The 18638-nt window shown below is 36.9% G+C and overlaps 2 protein-coding genes across 2 annotated transcripts; both read right to left on the bottom strand.

Annotated features, from left to right (window-relative positions):
* Nucleotides 1–3508: 3508 nt before the first annotated feature.
* On the bottom strand, nucleotides 3509–9335 carry LOC109002114 (subtilisin-like protease SBT5.6). The gene is made up of 9 exons (XM_035689856.1): nucleotides 9014–9335; nucleotides 8661–8853; nucleotides 8377–8565; nucleotides 8102–8213; nucleotides 5919–6480; nucleotides 5695–5792; nucleotides 5235–5592; nucleotides 4536–4752; nucleotides 3509–4197 (listed from the first exon to the last, which is right to left on the bottom strand). Exons 1-9 carry the CDS (start codon nucleotides 9083–9085, stop codon nucleotides 3653–3655), a joined length of 2346 nt encoding a protein of 781 aa, XP_035545749.1. The 5' UTR covers nucleotides 9086–9335; the 3' UTR covers nucleotides 3509–3652.
* A 6301-nt stretch (nucleotides 9336–15636) lies between these two features.
* LOC109002112 (40S ribosomal protein S12-like) lies at nucleotides 15637–16180 on the bottom strand. The gene has a single exon (XM_018979718.2). The coding sequence runs from the start codon at nucleotides 16116–16118 to the stop codon at nucleotides 15696–15698; it is 423 nt and encodes a 140-aa protein (XP_018835263.2). The 5' UTR covers nucleotides 16119–16180; the 3' UTR covers nucleotides 15637–15695.
* Nucleotides 16181–18638: the final 2458 nt, after the last annotated feature.

Raw genomic sequence — 18638 nt, 5'->3', positions numbered from 1 at the left:
AAAAATTATATTATTTTGATTGGTCGAAACTATCGGTACCTTTTAAGCAAGACTTATTTACAAAACTCTCTCTTTTTAAAGCACACAAAACTCTCTTTTAGTACTACGGTTGACAACGAAAGCCCCCAACCCCCAAATCCCAACTCAAAAGACTTTAAACAATATTATCAAACACACACGTTACAGACTTCCAACTGTCATAAAAACAAAATTTTTTGTGACGATTGAACAGTAAACAGTCATGAATTACTTTTTGTGATGCCATTAGAAAGAAAGAAATTAAAAAAAAAAAAAAAAAAGAACTTCGTCACACGGATATGTCAATGATCCATACGATCCAACATTCAATATATTTTTCTATTTTAAGTTAAAGTTGTTAAGTGCAAAATACATAGAATATATATGAAGTTAAAAGAGAATTAATAGAGTAAAAAATATTAAAATGGTTAAAGAAAACACAAATTAAAAGAAGAAAAAGGGGATGTAGATGAATTAATAGAGTACGTAATTATAATTTTATGTTAATGCCTTGACGTATATGCACTCTTCAGTGAAAATGACTACTGGAGGGGTACTGTTTCTCCTACTGCAGTTTTGGTTTCTAATCCATACATGCATGATATTAATTCTCTTTATATAAATCTAGAACATATCATATACGTCCGTTAAGAGTTTTGAATTAGGACGGGGCCGACAATGACTTCAACCTCATCTTTGATGATCGTAGCTATTATATATTTCATGGATTCGTATTTATATATATATATATATATATATATATATATATAAATGTTCTTTATCTCTCATGGTTTTCAAGATTCCGCACGTGAATATAAGTCACGTAACTTAATTAGGTTGAATCACTACAATACAATTGTTTTTTAGTGACGGCTGGAGAATTATGACTGTCCCCAAACCGTTACAGAAAAACCGTCACTAAAAAGTATTTTCTGTGACGGGTTTTAGAAACCGTCAATAAAGACATATGAGTTCTTTTTTTTTTTAAAATTTATTTATGTTTGAATGGAGAGCAAATTTACGTTTGAATGTCATATATATGTTCAAACAATGTGGCTACCTACATGTGAACGTAAAATGTTTTGGCGCCAATGTTCAAATGTTTGTAAGTAACATTCGAACGTTAATTATAAATTTAAATTAAATATGACTCTAATTTAAAAATTATGTAATTTTTATGGTGTATAATTTGTGAATAAGTCTAAAAATTTTTAATATATATTTATATATACACAATTTGTAAAATATAATTATATAATTAGTATTAAAGTTGGAGTGCAGTGATTTAGTATTAAAGTTGAAAAATCTAACATTAAAAAAATTGAGAATTGAAATTAAAAAGCAATAGATATATTAAATAATATTGTTCCTTACATATATTAAAAGAAAAATACAAAATACGATAGAATTTTGTAAACAACACTCAGACGAACGCGTTGTTCACGAAACTCATACTCCGTATCTCCTCAGTTAAGCTATCAACTTTCTCATTGAGGATACCTACACGATGGACTATCTCGATGACAGACTTCTCTATAGCCACGATCTGTCGATCGCTATGTGCAGTCAATTGTGAGATCACCGCATCAACCCAAGTTGCCTGTGCATCTCTTGCAGATGTACTCGTCGGCTGCTGACTACTACTCCCCACACTAGGCTCAGGCTGAGTCGGAGGAGCTAGATCTGGTACAGAGGGTGGCTGAAGTCGAGGATACCCCCTCGCCTGTCCAATGCTACGTCGATGCGTGCTCATGTCGAAGGAGTTCATCTAATTTGTGACTCGCTCCTCCAGTTGGAGTGGCATTCTCCTAGTAAGTAATGGCCGGCTGATGATGACGCCGTATGAGAGGTTGTCCGTGGAGACGATGCTCGCCTCGTAACGGATTCTCTCAAAGATGCGCAGTGACAGATTTTCATGTGCCACTCGTATCAAAAACTGTGCCCGAGTCTGACTAAATGTGGTCTTATGTGCCACAGGATCTAGGTTTGTTTCAACAATAAGCTGCAACATGTGGAATAAATGTAGCAAATGTATTTGGTTGAAGGCGTTCTTCCTCTTGATCTGCGTCTCGATCAAGAGGATGCAGAAATCCTCGTCTTGATCATCATTCCAAGCCTCACGATCAGTACCCTCGACCTCTGACCGGTCTACATCTCTGGTATCATCTACTGGCCAGTTGGGCTGACATGGATATATTAAAAAAAAACTGAATAAAGTTTAGGAATCTTTCCCTCTTTTTGTCTACTCTTTCTGTTTCAAGACAAAGAAAACTCTTTTCGTCTGCTCCTTCAGACCAAGATCTCGAGGTTTCCACGAAATCAAATACAGGTCTCTACTAGTTGAGGGGCGTCCTTTGAGCTTCCTATTTTGTTCATGAAGAATATGCTCCTGCCCTCTCTGATAAGAAAAATAAGTTGGTCAATCAAACATCTGAACCCTAGTCTGTGGTAACTACAACTTAGCTCATCTCAGCAGTTGGTCAGATATGGGATTGTGCGAGTCGTCCTCTTGATGTTCTCCAAGCCAAGAAATTTTTTAATTACAATGACAGAAACTTTGAGCAAGAGAAAATATTGGGTCATCTAGGTGTGGAAGGAAATGGAAAGGTACGAACTTCAGCTAATGGTGATTATTTTTGTGTTGAAATAACAATTGCTGGCAATATCTCACCTTTGGTACAGCCAAACCTAGACTGTTTTAAAGCAACTCAGAAGATGTTTGCATTCGAAAGTTGTAGCGAAAATTACACTTACTCACTATTCAAGAGTTTACTATGAGGTCATAACAACAAGTCTAATGAATTTTGGAAGGAAAAGTCTTGAAAACCCATTTGTGTTTCATGTGGTTTCAGGACAAAATCTCCAGGAAATTCCTGGTAAAATGGAATTGAAGCTTCCCACTTTCTGTTTTTATCTTTGGTTTTATTTAAAGCAAATAGAGGGAGATGAGTTCGGGGGTTGAAAATGAAGGGGGAAAAATATACTAAATAGCCCCGTTTCATTTTCCATGGGGGCATCGGTTCCCCCTCCCAGTTGTATATAGTATTTTTCGGACGAAATATGTTGGGAGCTACAGGCACAACAATGGCAAAAGTCGGAACAAATGTAGTCCATGATGGCACAACAGTTTAGGTCCCCAGTCTCTCATAATTGATTGAATAAACTATTTTTTGTTTATTTTTTTCACTAAATTTGGACAATTAATTTCTATTTATCATCCTATTTTATTTTTAATGTTATAGATTTAGTTTAAATGATCAAATGAAAAAAAAGAGTAATGCTAATGATCTAATGAAAAAAAAAAGTAATGCTACTTATTATATCAATTCTCATCATTATCTCATCATCTCATGACGTGATATTAGATGATTAAAAATTATTTATTATATTTCACTTGTAAATCTATCATTTAATGCTACATCATAGGATGATGAAAATATGATGAAAAAATAGATGATAAATATATTATTTTGAAAAAAAAAGTTCAAACGTGCGTACGAAGTAAATTAAACCATTGTAATGATCACCAATATTTTTAATATTGTACTCTTTTGTATGCTTCCAATAATTAGACCAAAGAGCCTTTAAACTATATAAAACACGAAGGATTCATGATCACCAATGAGTTACAAGATCAGTATGCTAAAGAGATTGCCATTGGACTTCTAACAATATGTTTCCCGTCAGCCCATGAATACCACCCAAAAGCATACTCATCCTTGTCAACCTTGCTCAGCATCTCTCTTCTTACTTTCACCGTGATGGTGAAACTCTTCTTCTGGCCAACATCATCAAACGACAAAACATTTGGGGAGGCTTTTATCGAGAATCCCAAGGGCGGTTTAGCCGTAAAGGAATATACACTTTTGCTGTCACCAACGTTCGTGACTGTCCGCTGAACAGTGATTGTGTCATTGAGTTTGGGGATTGCTAGGGATGGATAGTTGAGGTTGATTGCTTTTGGTGCTGCTTTAGGACACTTGAATGTTGGATCGAATTTGCCGATTGACCCGATGGTACTGCACAAGTAGAGAAGGTAGTCGGTATGCGAGGCATCGTACACTAGGCCAGGGTCTGCAGCCATGGTGGGGCGTAAGTGTCCAGAGCCATATGCAAAGGGAGTTGCAGTTTTGCCAGAGTTGTCAGTCAATGGGGAACCCATGTTGTTTGTTAATCCAGCTGCAGGGTAGAGAGATGTTGAAGTTTTAAGGCATGTTGGCCATACCATATATTGATCATGTCACAACTAGAGATTTTGTTCAAGAGTAGTAGAGAGATAGACACATAAATTAGATCTCATAACATGCGACCATCTATCTCTTTAGATCCTAGGATCCATATAGGAACGCTAAGAGATCTAAATCCTTCATAAATACTAATTATGTACTTTTAGCTTGAGCTTAAGTCGGGAGAAACTGAAAGCAAATAAAAAGATTTTCTTAGTTGGAAATGAAAAGGGTATCAACATTTCACTTTACCTAGCTCGAAATGAATTGTAGTTACAAATTATTAAGTACCTGTGGTCATAAGGGCAGATCTTATTGCAGCACTGCTCCAAGTAGGATGTATGGCTTTAAGAAGTGCAGCAGCAGCAGACACATGGGGGCATGACATTGAAGTACCGGAGAAAATATTGTACTTAACAATTCTGTTATCTTGATGTGACAACTTTGTAGGAGGATCAGCCTCGCTCCATGCTGCCAGTATATTCAGCCCTGGAGCTGTAATGTCAGGCTGCATGCAGAGTAGTAAACCGAACAATATATATTATTGCATTACAATATATATGATTAATTTTGAAGTTAATTATAAATGAAAAACTATGTATGATCTAATCAATTTAGTAATTTTCATTTACAGTTAGTACTTAGTGCAGTCTATTGATTTTCCCAACATGTTTTTTTTGTTTTTTCTGCTATTTTTTTTTTTTTATAAAGGTTACTGAATTTTAGAGGAATTTAAAAAGTCATATCATCTTGATTCTAGTCGATCAATGCTGAAATAAACCAAAAGTTTGTGAGGTTTTTGTTGTAAAATAATTCAAGGCATGTCTACACGACTAGTTTAAAGTTAAAACATGTTTTAATTTGTTCATGCATGTTTGAGGGGTAGTGTAAATGCTGTTTCTCCCATGCTGGTTAAATTCATATGGCCAGAAAAAAAAAGGTGGGATTTAGGGAAAAAAAGAAGATGAAATAGAGTTGCAAAATGTCTACCTTGAGAATATAAGGGTCAATAACATTAGGACCTCTGCTAGAGAAGGAAGCCATGAATGGTGCTGGCTTTGTACCTATCACTGTCTTTGCTGGTATGATAGTCGCCATTGGATTCTTGCTGGAGTTGATGTAATCAACAATTCTAACTGCATCATCATAGGTCACTGCAGAGGCAGGAAGCACGTGTGCATCACATGATAACTCAGCTCCATTCGCCTTACTATTTCCAAGGATAAAACCAAAACCACCTGCCATCTTAACTTCTATGCCTTTTCCAGCCCTGGTCCCAAGACCTCTCATGCACAACACTATCTTTCCCCTTACCTTCTCAGGTGAAAGAGAGCCAGGGAGACATTGCCTGCAACATTAATATTTGGTATTACGAATGCAGGGTGTGCTAATCAAGATCATGTTTGTATTCCCAGAAAGAATATGAGTCAAAAGTTGAGAGAAAAATTACCCAAGAGCTTCTTTTGACACATTTGGATTAACTACATCTGCCGCGTATACCAATGGGTATAACTTGTTCTCCAGCTTAGATGGAGTCACAGTTTGTCCCTAGCAATGATTTGAAAAGGCCAACAACAATACATAACTAATCTCAAGCCTGACTAGAATTTTAGTTGCACACTTTTTCTTTAATTTCTCGAGAAAATATACATAACTTAATGTAAAACTATTTACCTCAATTCTGAGACCATTTCCCAGCACGACAGGAGCGATAAACTGACGGTCAACACTACTAGCACCAACGGTGATGATCCATGGAGCTGGATTTGATAAAGTTGAAGGTGCAGGGCCTTGGTTCCCAGCACTACATGCAACAACAATGTTTTTCTTCGCAGCATGGAGTGCTCCAATTGCAATATAATCCTCCGTATATTTAGAAGGTTGTTTAGTCCCGATGGAAACGCTTAGAACGTTAACACCATCCCCAATGGCATCGTCAATGGCCGCTAACATGTCTTCCGCAAAGCATGTGTTCCCGTCTACTTTCGACTGGCCGGGTATTGGCCAGCACACTTTGTATATGGCTAGCCGTACGAGTGGTGCTCCACCGGTGGCAATGCCGTGAGCAAAGCCACCGATGGCCGAGACGTTGAGGACCCTTTGGCCGCCAACTGTTGAGGCAGTGTGTGTTCCATGACCATCCTTGTCACGAGGTGATCGGTAATCCTCAGTGGTGTTTAGAGGGCCCAGGTTTGCCTCATAAGACTTTAGGTAGTACCTGGCTCCAATGAGCTTCCTGAAAAAAATGAGATTAATTTAGTTGTGGAAAAGAAACTAATAAAATCTATTTTTGTTCATCCTTTCTATACAACGGAATTACGATCGACCAAATTTCTTGTTGACGGTATAGACAATCTCATCATGATTTTTTGTTTTGGTTAGAAAATGATAAGAAATCTTGATCGTTCGAGATTATTCATGATGAAAAAATCTATTCATCTATTTTTTCATTATTTCATGATGTGGCATTAAATGATAGTTAGGCTTACAAGTAAAATATTATAATTAGTCTCTAACCATCTAATGTGACATCTTGAGATGATAAGAGAATGATGATATTTATATAATTAAGATGATGAGTAGCATTACTCATTCATGATATTTATAGCGTCGCTAAATGAAAGAATCCATGGTAGTGATACTTCATTAGACATTCTCAGGATGTAAATTCAACATAAAGAAGAGCATTATTAGACAGTTTTTCTCTAATTTTCTTATCTCAAAAGGCCTGATCAAAGTGATCAACTTCTTTATGGATGCCTTAATGTTGTTGATTTCATCTATAATTTGAAGGGATCGATGCAATAATTCATGTGATCACTTAGATTGACCCAACAGACATAGAAAAATGAAAAGAAACAGGATAGGATACTTTGAAATGCATGGGGGCACTGGAGCTAGCACTGATTGGGGAGCTGATCACAAGATGGGGGGAATGCATGACAAAGAAGCCAAAAATAATTGAATCAATTTGATCGAAATGGACAAAGGTAAAACGACACATTATAGGACAATGTGTGGCCCTCATGGGATGTTGTCATGTGAACATTTTTGTCCTGGAAAAGATACTACGGTTATAATTAGACAGCTATATCTTTGGGAATGCAACTTTATCTCTCTCTCTCTCTCTTTTTTCTTTTTTCTTTTCCCCAATCTGAGTTCCTTGGTGGGTTATAAGCTTAATAATTTTCTTTTCTGGGATGGATTGAGAACAAATTGATTATATTCTAGCTTTAGTCAAAATGTTCCTAGTGCAAGAGTTGAATGTGTAGCCATCTGAAAACGACACGATCGTTTTATAGAAAACCTACTGCAATTGATGATCATCAATTTAATGATGAAAATATTCACTACGACTTTGATTAAGAAAGCCACAGATGAGTTCCAATCTTCTTTGGGTCCAATTATTAAGAATTCCAATATTCAAAGATTCCTATGGTGGGACAAGGACCCGCATGCAAGGCCTCTTAGCAGTATATATATAATCACTACAGATACAACAAATTATTCAAAGTGTGTGTCTAACAAATGTTGTGTTGTTTTGCAAGCAATTAAGGCTCATCATGTGCAGAACTGCTGCATATATGGTAGCCTAAGATATTCTTGGTTCAAATATTGCAGGATCTTCTCAAGTTCCCAAGACCGTTGGTGGGAATTCGGGACAAAAATTCACCATTCCTCATGTGGCTTTAATATTGCTAATTAAACAAACTCATCCATAAAGATCTTAATTTAAAGTTGGTCACACATATATATATATATAGAGAGAGAGAGAGAGATAGAGAGAGAGAGAGAGAAGGAATGCAGAACAAAAAGCAACAGTATGCATGTCACAAAAATAAAGAAAGCAAGCTCACCTATTACAATGGGAGGAGTTGAAAGCAACTCCAGTCTGGCAGATTCCCTTCCATGATTTTGGGATCGGTCCCATTCCTTTATCACTGAAGCTGTTTGATTCTGGCCACACACCTGATTAGAACAACAGTATTCTTGATCACAAGCAATCCTATTGTCTTCAATCCGCACGAAATTGTATCATTTACACTCGTAGATACATGTAGTTGCTAAATTGCAAACATGTCAAACAGTCATAGGGCCAAAAACTATTTCGAGTTTGTTTTGAAATTGTTACCACTATCCAGGACCCCAACTATGACATCTTTGCCGTATCTGGCCTTGGACAGTAAGTCGTCTCCCTTCCACGCGTGCTGCTTTTGATGTCCCTCTTCCTCTTGTAATCCTATGAAATCCCATGATCTTGTGGTGTGCAATGAATACTTTCTTTGGTGGCTCCGTGACACCGATACCACTTCCTCTAGTTCTGTTCAAAACCACTCTTTTTATATTCTGCAGAGAGAGATCTAGAGAGAGAAAGAGAGAGAGGAAACAAATCCATTTGAGGCCGGTTTTGTTTACCGGATAGCTTTGAGGCCTCTTCTGTTGAGAGTAGTGCAGCAAAACCATTGATGCTGTGCTTGTAACTGTAAAGTAGAGAAGCTCTGGCTTCTTCCTCGGTCTTTTTCACAGAGAGCAGATATGAATGATGAGAGTCTTCAATCTCATGCAATGCTTTTTCTCCACTGTGCTGTCCAATGTTCACCATGTAAACCTGTGGTGCCCCCCCGTCCCCAACCACAAAAAGAAAAGGAACCAAAGAACAGAATATAGTAACAAATCTTTCTTGCAGAATAAATCCTAACAGAAAACAATAACAACAATACTGTCAAATGCACCGAGAATCCAAATTCTTTTAAGAAAAGAAGACAGACCTGTTTATCTGCACATGAGACTAAGATCAGAGGGAGGAGTAGGAGGATAGAGATGAGAGAGAATCTCTTCATTGCAACTCAGATATTGCCAATGATAATGGAATATAACATTGAGAAATCATAAAGAGGTACTATTTATATTCGTTTAGAGAAATCGTAAGTAATCAGATAGATTCAAATCAATCACAATTGTACATCTTTTATAGAATAGGGAGGCAATCCGATAAGTAAAAAGTCTTGCTACCTACACGACAGTATAGAAATTGAGCAAAACATAATTATTATATTTTAAACATCTATCTATATCAAATTATAAAAAGCTAACTCTATTGCATCACATCACATCTTGGCACGTAACTAATATAGTTTTTTGACATGAAATAAGAAACCGGCCGGCCAATATCTCAGGAGGAGGTCTCATATAAATTAAGTAGGTATGTGAAAAAATTTATGGGCCTTGAAAATAAGCGTGCTTTGACAATTTGTCATAGCATTTGGAGTTTATTATATATAGAGACAATACATTTATGTCAGGATATACACTAGGAAACTTTACATATAAAGCTTAAAGTTAATAAGGTATGTACAGAACAATTCCTAAAATAGAATGAATAGAATCAATCTATTCTAGAGACGTCAATCGTGGAGTCTGCAATTGTGGAGTTATTGATGTTGGACAGCTCGACATTAGTTGGTTGCTTTACACCCCCCCGCAAGCGAATAGGGAGATCACACACCATGAGCTTGTCACGTAACATTTGGAATCTAGCAGATAATAATCCTTTGGTGAAAAGATCACCAATTTGATCCAAGGTGGAAATATAGCAGAGTTTCACATCGCCATTAACAACTTTTTCAAGAATAAAATGAAAATCAACCTCTATATGCTTCGTACGAGCATGATAGATGGGATTAGCTGCAAGAGCAAGAGCAAGAGCACTCTGGTTATCACACCACAAAGTGGGAGGAGAAAGCAATGAAACGTGAAGGTCTTTTAATAACATCCGTATCCAGTATAATTCAGCCACTACCATTGCAAGTGCCCGGTATTCAGATTCAGTACTAGACCGAGAGACTACACTCTATTTCTTAGCACACCAAGACACAAGGCACGGACCAAAAAATATACTATACCCTGTAGTTGATCGACGGTCTGTGGTATCTCCAGCCCAATCTGCGTCACAGTAAGCTGTGAGTCCTAGTGTCCCTTTACTGAAATAAAGGCCATGATCAACTGTGCCTTTAAGGTACCTTAGAACTCTCTTGGCTGATTTCCAGTGAATCTCAGTGGGAGCATGGAGGTGTTGGCAAAGTTGATTGACCGAATATGCAATCTCTGGTCTGGTTAACGTGCAGTATTGTAGGGCGCCCACAACTTGCCTGTTGGAAGTCACGTCTTCAGCAGGTTCCCCATGGCTAGCTGAAAGCTTTTGGCCAGAGACACACAGGGCAGGATATGGTTTAGCGCCAACCATACGAAAACGATGAAGCACATCCAAAATGTATTTACTCTGCCTTAGGTGAAGTCCATGAGCATCGCGTGAGGCTTCTATCCCCAAGAAGTAACCAAGGTTGCCGAGGGACTTAAGAGCAAATTCTCGCTGGAGATGAGAAGTGAGTGTCTGAATAAATGATAAACAGGACCCTGTAATGATCAGATCATCAACATAAACGAGTACGAAGACATGTATATCTTCATGATGATATGTAAATAATGAAGTATCAACTGAGGAGCCAATGAAACCGAAGTCAAGTAGGCTGGTGGAGAGTCGAAGAAACCATGTTTGCGGCGCTTGCTTAAGGCCATAGAGAGCCTTTTTCAGCTTGCAAACATGTTGCGGAAAGTGAGGATCCACAAGTTCGATAAAGACCTGTTCTTCAAGGCTACCATGCAAGAACGCATTAGAGACATCATACTGTAAGATTGGCCAACTATATTGAACTGAAAGAGCAAGTACAACTCGGATAGTTGCTGGTTTAATGACAGGGCTGAAAGTTTCCACAAAATCAACTCCATCAATTTGTTCGAACCCTTTTGCTACGAGACGAGCTTTGTACCGATCAAGACTCCCATCTGATTTTTGTTTGACCTTGTACACCCACTTGGTCCGAATAATATTATGGTCAGATGGTCGTGGAACTAAGTCCCATGTTGCATTTGCAAGAAGTGCATCATATTCCTGTTGCATAGCTTGCTGCCATTCCGGGAAAAGAGTAGCTTGCGAATAGGTAACAAGCGTAACAATATTAAGCGTACTGGTAAATGCACACAGAGGATGTTTAGAGGTATAAAAAATTTTGAAGTCGGGAAACTGTTTGGGCCGAGTGGAGCCGGTTTGTGATCGAGTGACCATGTGATGTTGATGAGGATTTTCTTGTGGGATATGCTCGGTTCTGACAGCATTGGATGGAGGGATATCAGAAGGATTTTCTTGTGGGATATGCTCAGTGTTGGCAGCATTGGATGGAGGGATATCAGAATGAGGAGTCTCTCTTGCTTCGGGTGGCATGAATGGCAAGCCTATATCAACATTTATATGGGGCTCATTATCAAGAGTTGGTCCAGGGAGTAACTCATCAGGAACTTGAGAATAAAAGGGTATGAGATTAGGGACCATACCTGTCATGGAGCCGTTCGATGCTGCAGGAGGAGTGTTGGAGTACCAAGTTTTTGCTGGAAATAGATGCTCATTGAAAGCCACATTCCGAGAGATGTAGGTTTTCTTTGAGATAAGATCAAAGCAACGATAACCGTGATGATTGGAGGAATATCCTAGGAACACACATTGCTTGCTACGTAAGGCTAGTTTGTGTGATGTATAAGGCCTTAGCAAGGGATAACATGCACAACCGAAAGTTCTTAGGAAAGTGTAATCTGGTTTTTGATCAAACAGTTTTGAAAAGGGAGATTTTTGTGACAAGGTTGGTGTGGGTGTTCGGTTTATGAGGTATATAGCTGTCATGAAGGCATCAATCCAAAATTTTGTAGGTAGATGTGACTGTGCTAACAAAGAAAGTCCTATTTCCATGACATGTCTGTGTTTCCTCTCAGCTATACCGTTCTGTTGTGAGGTGTAAGGGCACGAGAGACGTTGATGAATCCCACATGTTCGTAGGAATTCTTGAAATTGATGTGAAAGATACTCTCCACCATTGTCACTTTGTAATTGTTTGATCTTAGTGGAAAACTGGTTTTCAACAAGAGACTTGAAGTGCATAAAGCATGAGAAAACTTCTGATTTATTTTTGATAGGATACAACCAAGTAAATCTCGAAAAGTCATCTATGAAAAGCACATAATAGTGATGACCTTCATTTGATGTTATTGGTGATACCCATACATCCGAATGCACAATATCTAAAGGAGAAGAAGTGATTCTAGAGGATTCATCAAACGGTAATTGCTTGGCCTTTCCCATAAGGCAAGGTTCACACACATGATCTAAGTTAGATGGTCCTGAACTAGGTAAGGCATAAGCTTTTATGATACTTCGGGTGGTTTGTAAGGAAGGATGTCCGAGTCTTGCATGCCAAACATCTAAAGTTGTGCGAACACCTAGAAGAGCAACATGAGTACAAAATTTATTGATGGAATGACGATCAACTTGAATGGGATACAACCCTCCTTCACTCCGTCCTGTTAGCAGCATTCGGCCCGTGAGGATGTCCTTCACATAAAAATGAGAACTAGTGAGTACAAAGTAGCAAGCATTGTCAAGACAAAATTTATTAATGGACAAGAGGTTGACAGCAGCTTGTGGACAGTGTAGAACACTTTTAAGGTGAAGGGTTGAGCCGGGTGCATGTAGTGTGAATTTACCAGTATGTGAAATATGTAACTCATTACTGTTTCCCACAGCTACTTTATCACCTCCATTGTATGGTTCAGTCAACTGAAGATTGGAGAGATCCCCTGTCACATGCTGATTAGCACCACTGTCAATAAGCCATGTATTATTCTCATGAAGGGAGTTGGAGTGTGCTACCATGGCAGCCAGTTGTTGTGGGGGATGTCTCCCTTGATGGTTGTAATCATATCGATGGAAGCAATCAAGAGCCATGTGATTCCTTTTCTTTAGATTTGGCAAGCAAAAGGATCAAAATCAGGATCATTTGCCCAAGCTGGGACACATCCATTGTGTTGAGGAGGGTTTGTTGGACGCGTATGAGGTGGAGGTGTATTGAAGCGAGGTTGCCATGTTTTGTTGTTATTATTTTTGGCATTTTTTCCTCCCTCGAACTTGTTAGCCGCCATAGCAAAACTTTGATGATCGCCTTGGAAGTTTTTCTGTTGATTCTCAAGCAAGGCTTCAAAGGCAAAAAGTTCAGATTGAAAATCAATAAGTGATAGTGACTTTTCTCGCTGTGCGAAGTAACAATTGGAGATGAATGGTGTGTAGGCATTGTTGAGTCCTCCAAGGATGTGGGAGATAAGATCCTCCTCGGTTACAGGCTTCCCAACGGCTGCTAGTTGATCAGCAAGAGTTTTAGCTCCTTCAACAAACTTAGGACAGCTTTTCCCTCCTTGATGAAAGCCTTGTAGTTGTCGCTTTAGTTGATTTACATTTGAGGCTGAGGATGATGCAAATCGATTTGCTAGTGTCACCCATGCTTCTTTGGCAGTTTTAATTCCGTAGACCATTGACAACACTTTTTCCGTGAGTGTAGATTTCATCCAAACCAGAACAAATTGGTTTTTCTGATTCCATAGTGTAAAACCAGAGTTGGTGTTTCGGCGTTCTTGTCCTGGCTCAGAAAGCAAGAATTCTTCTGGGCACGGTTCCTTTCCATCCACGAAACCCAGAAGGCCATGAATACTGAGGGTTACTTCAACTTGGGAAGACCAATTTAGATAGGTTGAGGGACCATCAAGTTTCACCGAAACATATTGAATCATATTGTTTGGTGGGACAAAGGATGTAGCGGAAGAAGACATCGTGGAGCAAGATCGGGCGTGAGCCAAAATTGCTCTGATACCATGAAAATAAACGTGCTTTGACAATTTGTCATAGCATTTGGAGTTTATTATATATAGAGACAATACATTTATGTCAGGATATACACAAGGAAACTTTACATACAAAGCTTAAAGTTAATAAGGTATGTACAGAACAATTCCTAAAATAGAATGAATAGAATCAATCTGCATCCGCTATTCTAGAGACGTCAATCTGCATCCGCTATTCTAGAGACGTCAATCGTGGAGTCTGCAATTGTGGAGTTATTGACGTTGGACAGCTCGGCATTAGTTAGTTGCTTTACAGGCCTAACTTATTTAATTGAAATCGGTTCTATAATAGAGAATTGTTTATTTCTTATAAACATACCCAAGACGGCCTTGTCTACAGGCAATGTGAGATTATTCCTCAACAGGATGACCATTCATGTTCATGGGTCATGCTTTCGCTATATTAAAATACAAATTCAATTAGATACTCAATTCAACTAAATGGATCAACTACCTCAACCTTGACATGGATAAATGACTCATGTTGTATCATCCGCTAACTCACTCAATAAACCAATTAATTATGTTGGATTGACTCTAATATGAGTTGTATCAACTCTTCTAACTATGTTTAACATAAATGGGTAGAATTGATCTACATAATATTTATCTGACTTGAGTAATACAATTACATAAAGTATAAATCATATCAGTTATTTGTACTTGCAATTTAATTGATGATAGAATCGATATCTGTAACTGTAATTAATAAGTGTATCCAAATCCAACTATTAAGCAGTTATTTAAACATCCAAACAAAATAAAACTACATTCTAATAAAATTCATCTACATAAACAGATATATAACACAAAAATTAGATTTTATTCCATATATAATTAAAAGCTGATAAATTTGGTATGTTTGGGTAATGAGATAAGATGAGAAATTCTCAAAACTTTCATAATTTCCTTCTCAAGCATCACTCACATACAAAATACTTTTCAATTTCAAATTTTGAACTTTTTCATCTATTTATTACCTAATTATTACAACTTTTACAAACTTAAAAATAAAATACAAAAAATAATACAAAGTTTTCAAACTTCGAAATAAAAATAGTATTAAAATACTTTTTTTAACTTTATAATATTTTAATTCATTTTTTTCTCTCATTTTTCAAAACTCAAATAAAAAATCTTAACTCATACTATTTCACTACTATTCACAAAGAAATATCGATCGTTACTTATTAATATGTTCTTAGATGGGTTATTTTGTAATGAATAAAATGTAATGTAGTCCAACATTGCGTTCTTTTACAAACAAATCCAAACAAAAACTAAAATAAAGTTGCAGGTCAAACCAAACAAACTCACAGATAAAAAAATCACACAAATCAAATAAAAAATCAAAACAACTTACAAAATTACAGATCATACCAAAGAAATATTAAACAAAACATAGTAATCTCATAGATGGCCTGTTCACAGATCTGAAGATATTTGTTCATACCATTTATGCACAGATTCACATGTTACAACTGCGATCATGGGTCATACAGATCTTTTTTTTTTTTTTTAGTGGACATAAAAACTGCAAAACTCAAACTGATAATCTCATTGTTCACTACATCAAGTATCATAAACCATTAAGAAAGAAAATGCCTGAGCTACCTAAGAAACAGTCCTCAAATGTGAAAAGAAAAGGGCCTCACTCTTCCAATATTTTTGAACCTAATGGGACTTCACATATTCCTGAATAACATTGTAACCCTCTGTCTGCTCTCCAAAATCCTTCACTACGACGCAGGAGCAACCAACCACCTTTCTTACTTTCCCTTCAGAGTCAATTTTACACAGGCCGACCCACTCGCCGAGATTTTTAGCACTAGGCACTGTCATTAGTTTGACATTGTGATCAGCACAAAGAGCCTTCACCAGTTTAAAGTAATCTGGCTGGTCACAATCCTCGGCTAACACACAGAGCTGCGCAGCATGCTTTTCAATCACCTTGGCACCTTCGTGGAGCCCTCTTGCAAGCCCACTATGAGCAAGTGACTTCCTCAAAACAAGCTGCAAGGCAGTCATGATATCCATGGTTTCACCCAGAGGTGCAGCCGTAGTCTCAGTTGCAACAGAACCTTCTTCTCCCGACATTTCTGATTGATGGCCAAATAAGATGTCACTTCCTTGAAGACGGTCTTTTGCAGATCTGCACTGCGATCATGGGTCATACAGATCTATAGACATATATTTAGAGATATGTGGGGAGATCAAAAGCATAATTTTAAATTCTGTTTTGTTCCGGTAGGAATTTTCCGTTCTAGTGTAGTATCTGGTATACTTTACCTCCTCATTTCATTTCGCTCCAAAGTCCGGCACGTTCTTGCCATTTCGGTCAAATTCTGGTCGGAATTGGCACTTCAGTCCCTATTCCATTTTAGATTATTTTGTAATTTTCTTACGCCTGAATGATATTTTTATAATTTTTTAATCCAGAAGGTATTTAATTAATTCTAAAATATAAAATGTAAATATATAATTTTAATTTTTTTGTAACTTTAAATATGTCCCCTCATTCTCTCTTTTTTAAAATATCATTATTTTTAATAACTTCTCTATTCTTTTATTTTATTTTTCTTTATTTTTGTGTCTCAACTCAAGTTTGTGATTTTTTTAATGTATGTTCATTTTATAAAGCTTCAATTCTTCTATATATATATATATGATACACACTTACATATGTATATATATATATATTCTATTAGTTATATATGATACACACGTACATATATATATATATATATATATTCTATTAGTTGTTAGTTTACGTATATATATATATATATATATATATATAAATAATCCTAAAATAATATGTCAGAATATACTGGTACTTAAATGATCACCGAAATAAAATTTAAAATATTAAAAAAAAATCATATTTATGGTTTAGATTTTGTTTTGAAATGATGCGGTTTTATATATATATATATATATATAGATGTGGGCCTAATGGGGATATCCTGGGTGGCCATGGTCCTAGCCCGAACCCCGATGTGGGCCTAATGGGGATATCCTGGGTGGCCATGGTCCTAGCCCGAACCCCGTCTCCACTACCTTTTGAACATGCAGGCGAGGCGAATGTCTGCACGCCGCCCCCTAATCGACGGGCCGCCCCAGGCGGGGCCAGACCTCGGGGTTAGGGGACTAATTTTTTTCCCCCATTTTCTCTTGATTTTATACAGAAGTTCATGCATCAACGTTAAGAAAAAAAAAAAAAAAAAAAAACTTAAAAAATCCAATTATCGGTTACTATGCTTTCAGATGTTATGGCTCTTCCACACTACTATTTCTAACGTATGGTACAATCTTTTAGAGACAATCAGTACCAAAAATATATTAAAAAATGTAACTAATTATTGAAACTTTCCAAGTTGCTATATATAATTTTTATAAGCATTATCTAAACTATACTCTCCAACTTGAATCGGCCGCCATCGCCCATGTCGACGTCTATATAGCCATGACGTCTTCTCTATAATGATTTGTATACTTTGTTCGTTTCTTGGATTTGTTGGATTGAATAATGTATGTTTTTAATTGGTTTTAAAGTACCACAATCACATGCATGGTTTTATTAATTTTATCACTTTGTAATTGTCAACATCAGCATTTTCAAATTCTTATAAATAAATAACCTTTTTGTCGTTTATCCATTGAATTAAACATATACGCCATTCTTTTTATTGGTTATGTTATATACCTTATCACATGCTAATTAAATCTGTTTGGTCAACTTAATGAAATCATTTTGGCCTGATATTCAAATTGAATATAAATTTAAAAAATAATTAACATCAAATCCAAATTTCAGTGCAGATGACACTTCTCATAATAAATTTTATATATTATCTCAAATGGAAAATAGAATAGAGTGCGAAGTTTTTTTATCTATGTGCTTACGCTTGTGGCCGGCAGTTAGGAATCCGGAATGGCTTGGAATGGAGTTTCAAAATGGAGGTCTAAGGGCTCGTTTGTTTTCAGAGATGAGATGAGATGAGATGAGATGAGATGAGTTGAGATTAAAGTTAAAAAGTTGAATAAAATATTGTTAGAATATATTTTTTAATATTATTATTGTTTTGGGATTTGAAAAAGTTGAATTGTTTATTTTATTTTGTGTGGGGATTTGGGAAAGTTGTAATGATGAGGTGAGATGAGATGAGATGAAATGAGATGTTTTTAAAAAACAAACAAGGCCTAAATCCAACGATATGACCCCAAATTAAGGACCACTAGCTAGACACCAGACTCTAAGGCATGCCTAGCTAGTAGGGTTTGAGGTGTAAGATAGTGAATAGTGACTGAGAAGAAAACATTTTTGCAAGGGAAATACTCAAGCAAATTAAGATGGCCCGTTTGGATACAAATGTGAGGTGAAATCATCTCATCTCATCTCATCTCATCTTATCATCTAATTTTAACTAATAGTCTCATTACTATTCATAAACCTTTTTAACTCATCTTATCTTACTGTCCAAACAGACTAATTATCTCAAATAGAAAATAGAGTAGAGTGCTTAGGCTTGGGGCCGGTAGCTAAGAATCTGGGATGGTCTGGAATGGAGTTTTACATCTAAAAGTGGAGGTCTAAATCCAATGATATGGCCCCAA

The sequence above is a fragment of the Juglans regia genome, chromosome 4 (assembly GCF_001411555.2).
Source record: "Juglans regia cultivar Chandler chromosome 4, Walnut 2.0, whole genome shotgun sequence".
NCBI classification, from domain to species: domain Eukaryota; kingdom Viridiplantae; phylum Streptophyta; class Magnoliopsida; order Fagales; family Juglandaceae; genus Juglans; species Juglans regia.
This window is presented reverse-complemented; position numbering and strand designations above follow the sequence as displayed.

Excerpts from the sequence above, each read along its gene's own strand:
- LOC109002114 (XM_035689856.1), bottom strand. The coding sequence starts at position 9,085 with ATGAAGAGATTCTCTCTCATCTCTATCCTCCTACTCCTCCCTCTGATC. Across the intron at positions 8,566-8,660 it reads AGAGGCCTCAAAGCTATCCG|AACTAGAGGAAGTGGTATCG; the intron begins GTAAACAAAACC and ends GGTTTTGAACAG. Across the intron at positions 8,214-8,376 it reads AGTTGGGGTCCTGGATAGTG|GTGTGTGGCCAGAATCAAAC; the intron begins GTAACAATTTCA and ends TGTTCTAATCAG.
- LOC109002112 (XM_018979718.2), bottom strand. The coding sequence starts at position 16,118 with ATGTCGGGAGAAGAAGGTTCTGTTGCAACTGAGACTACGGCTGCACCT.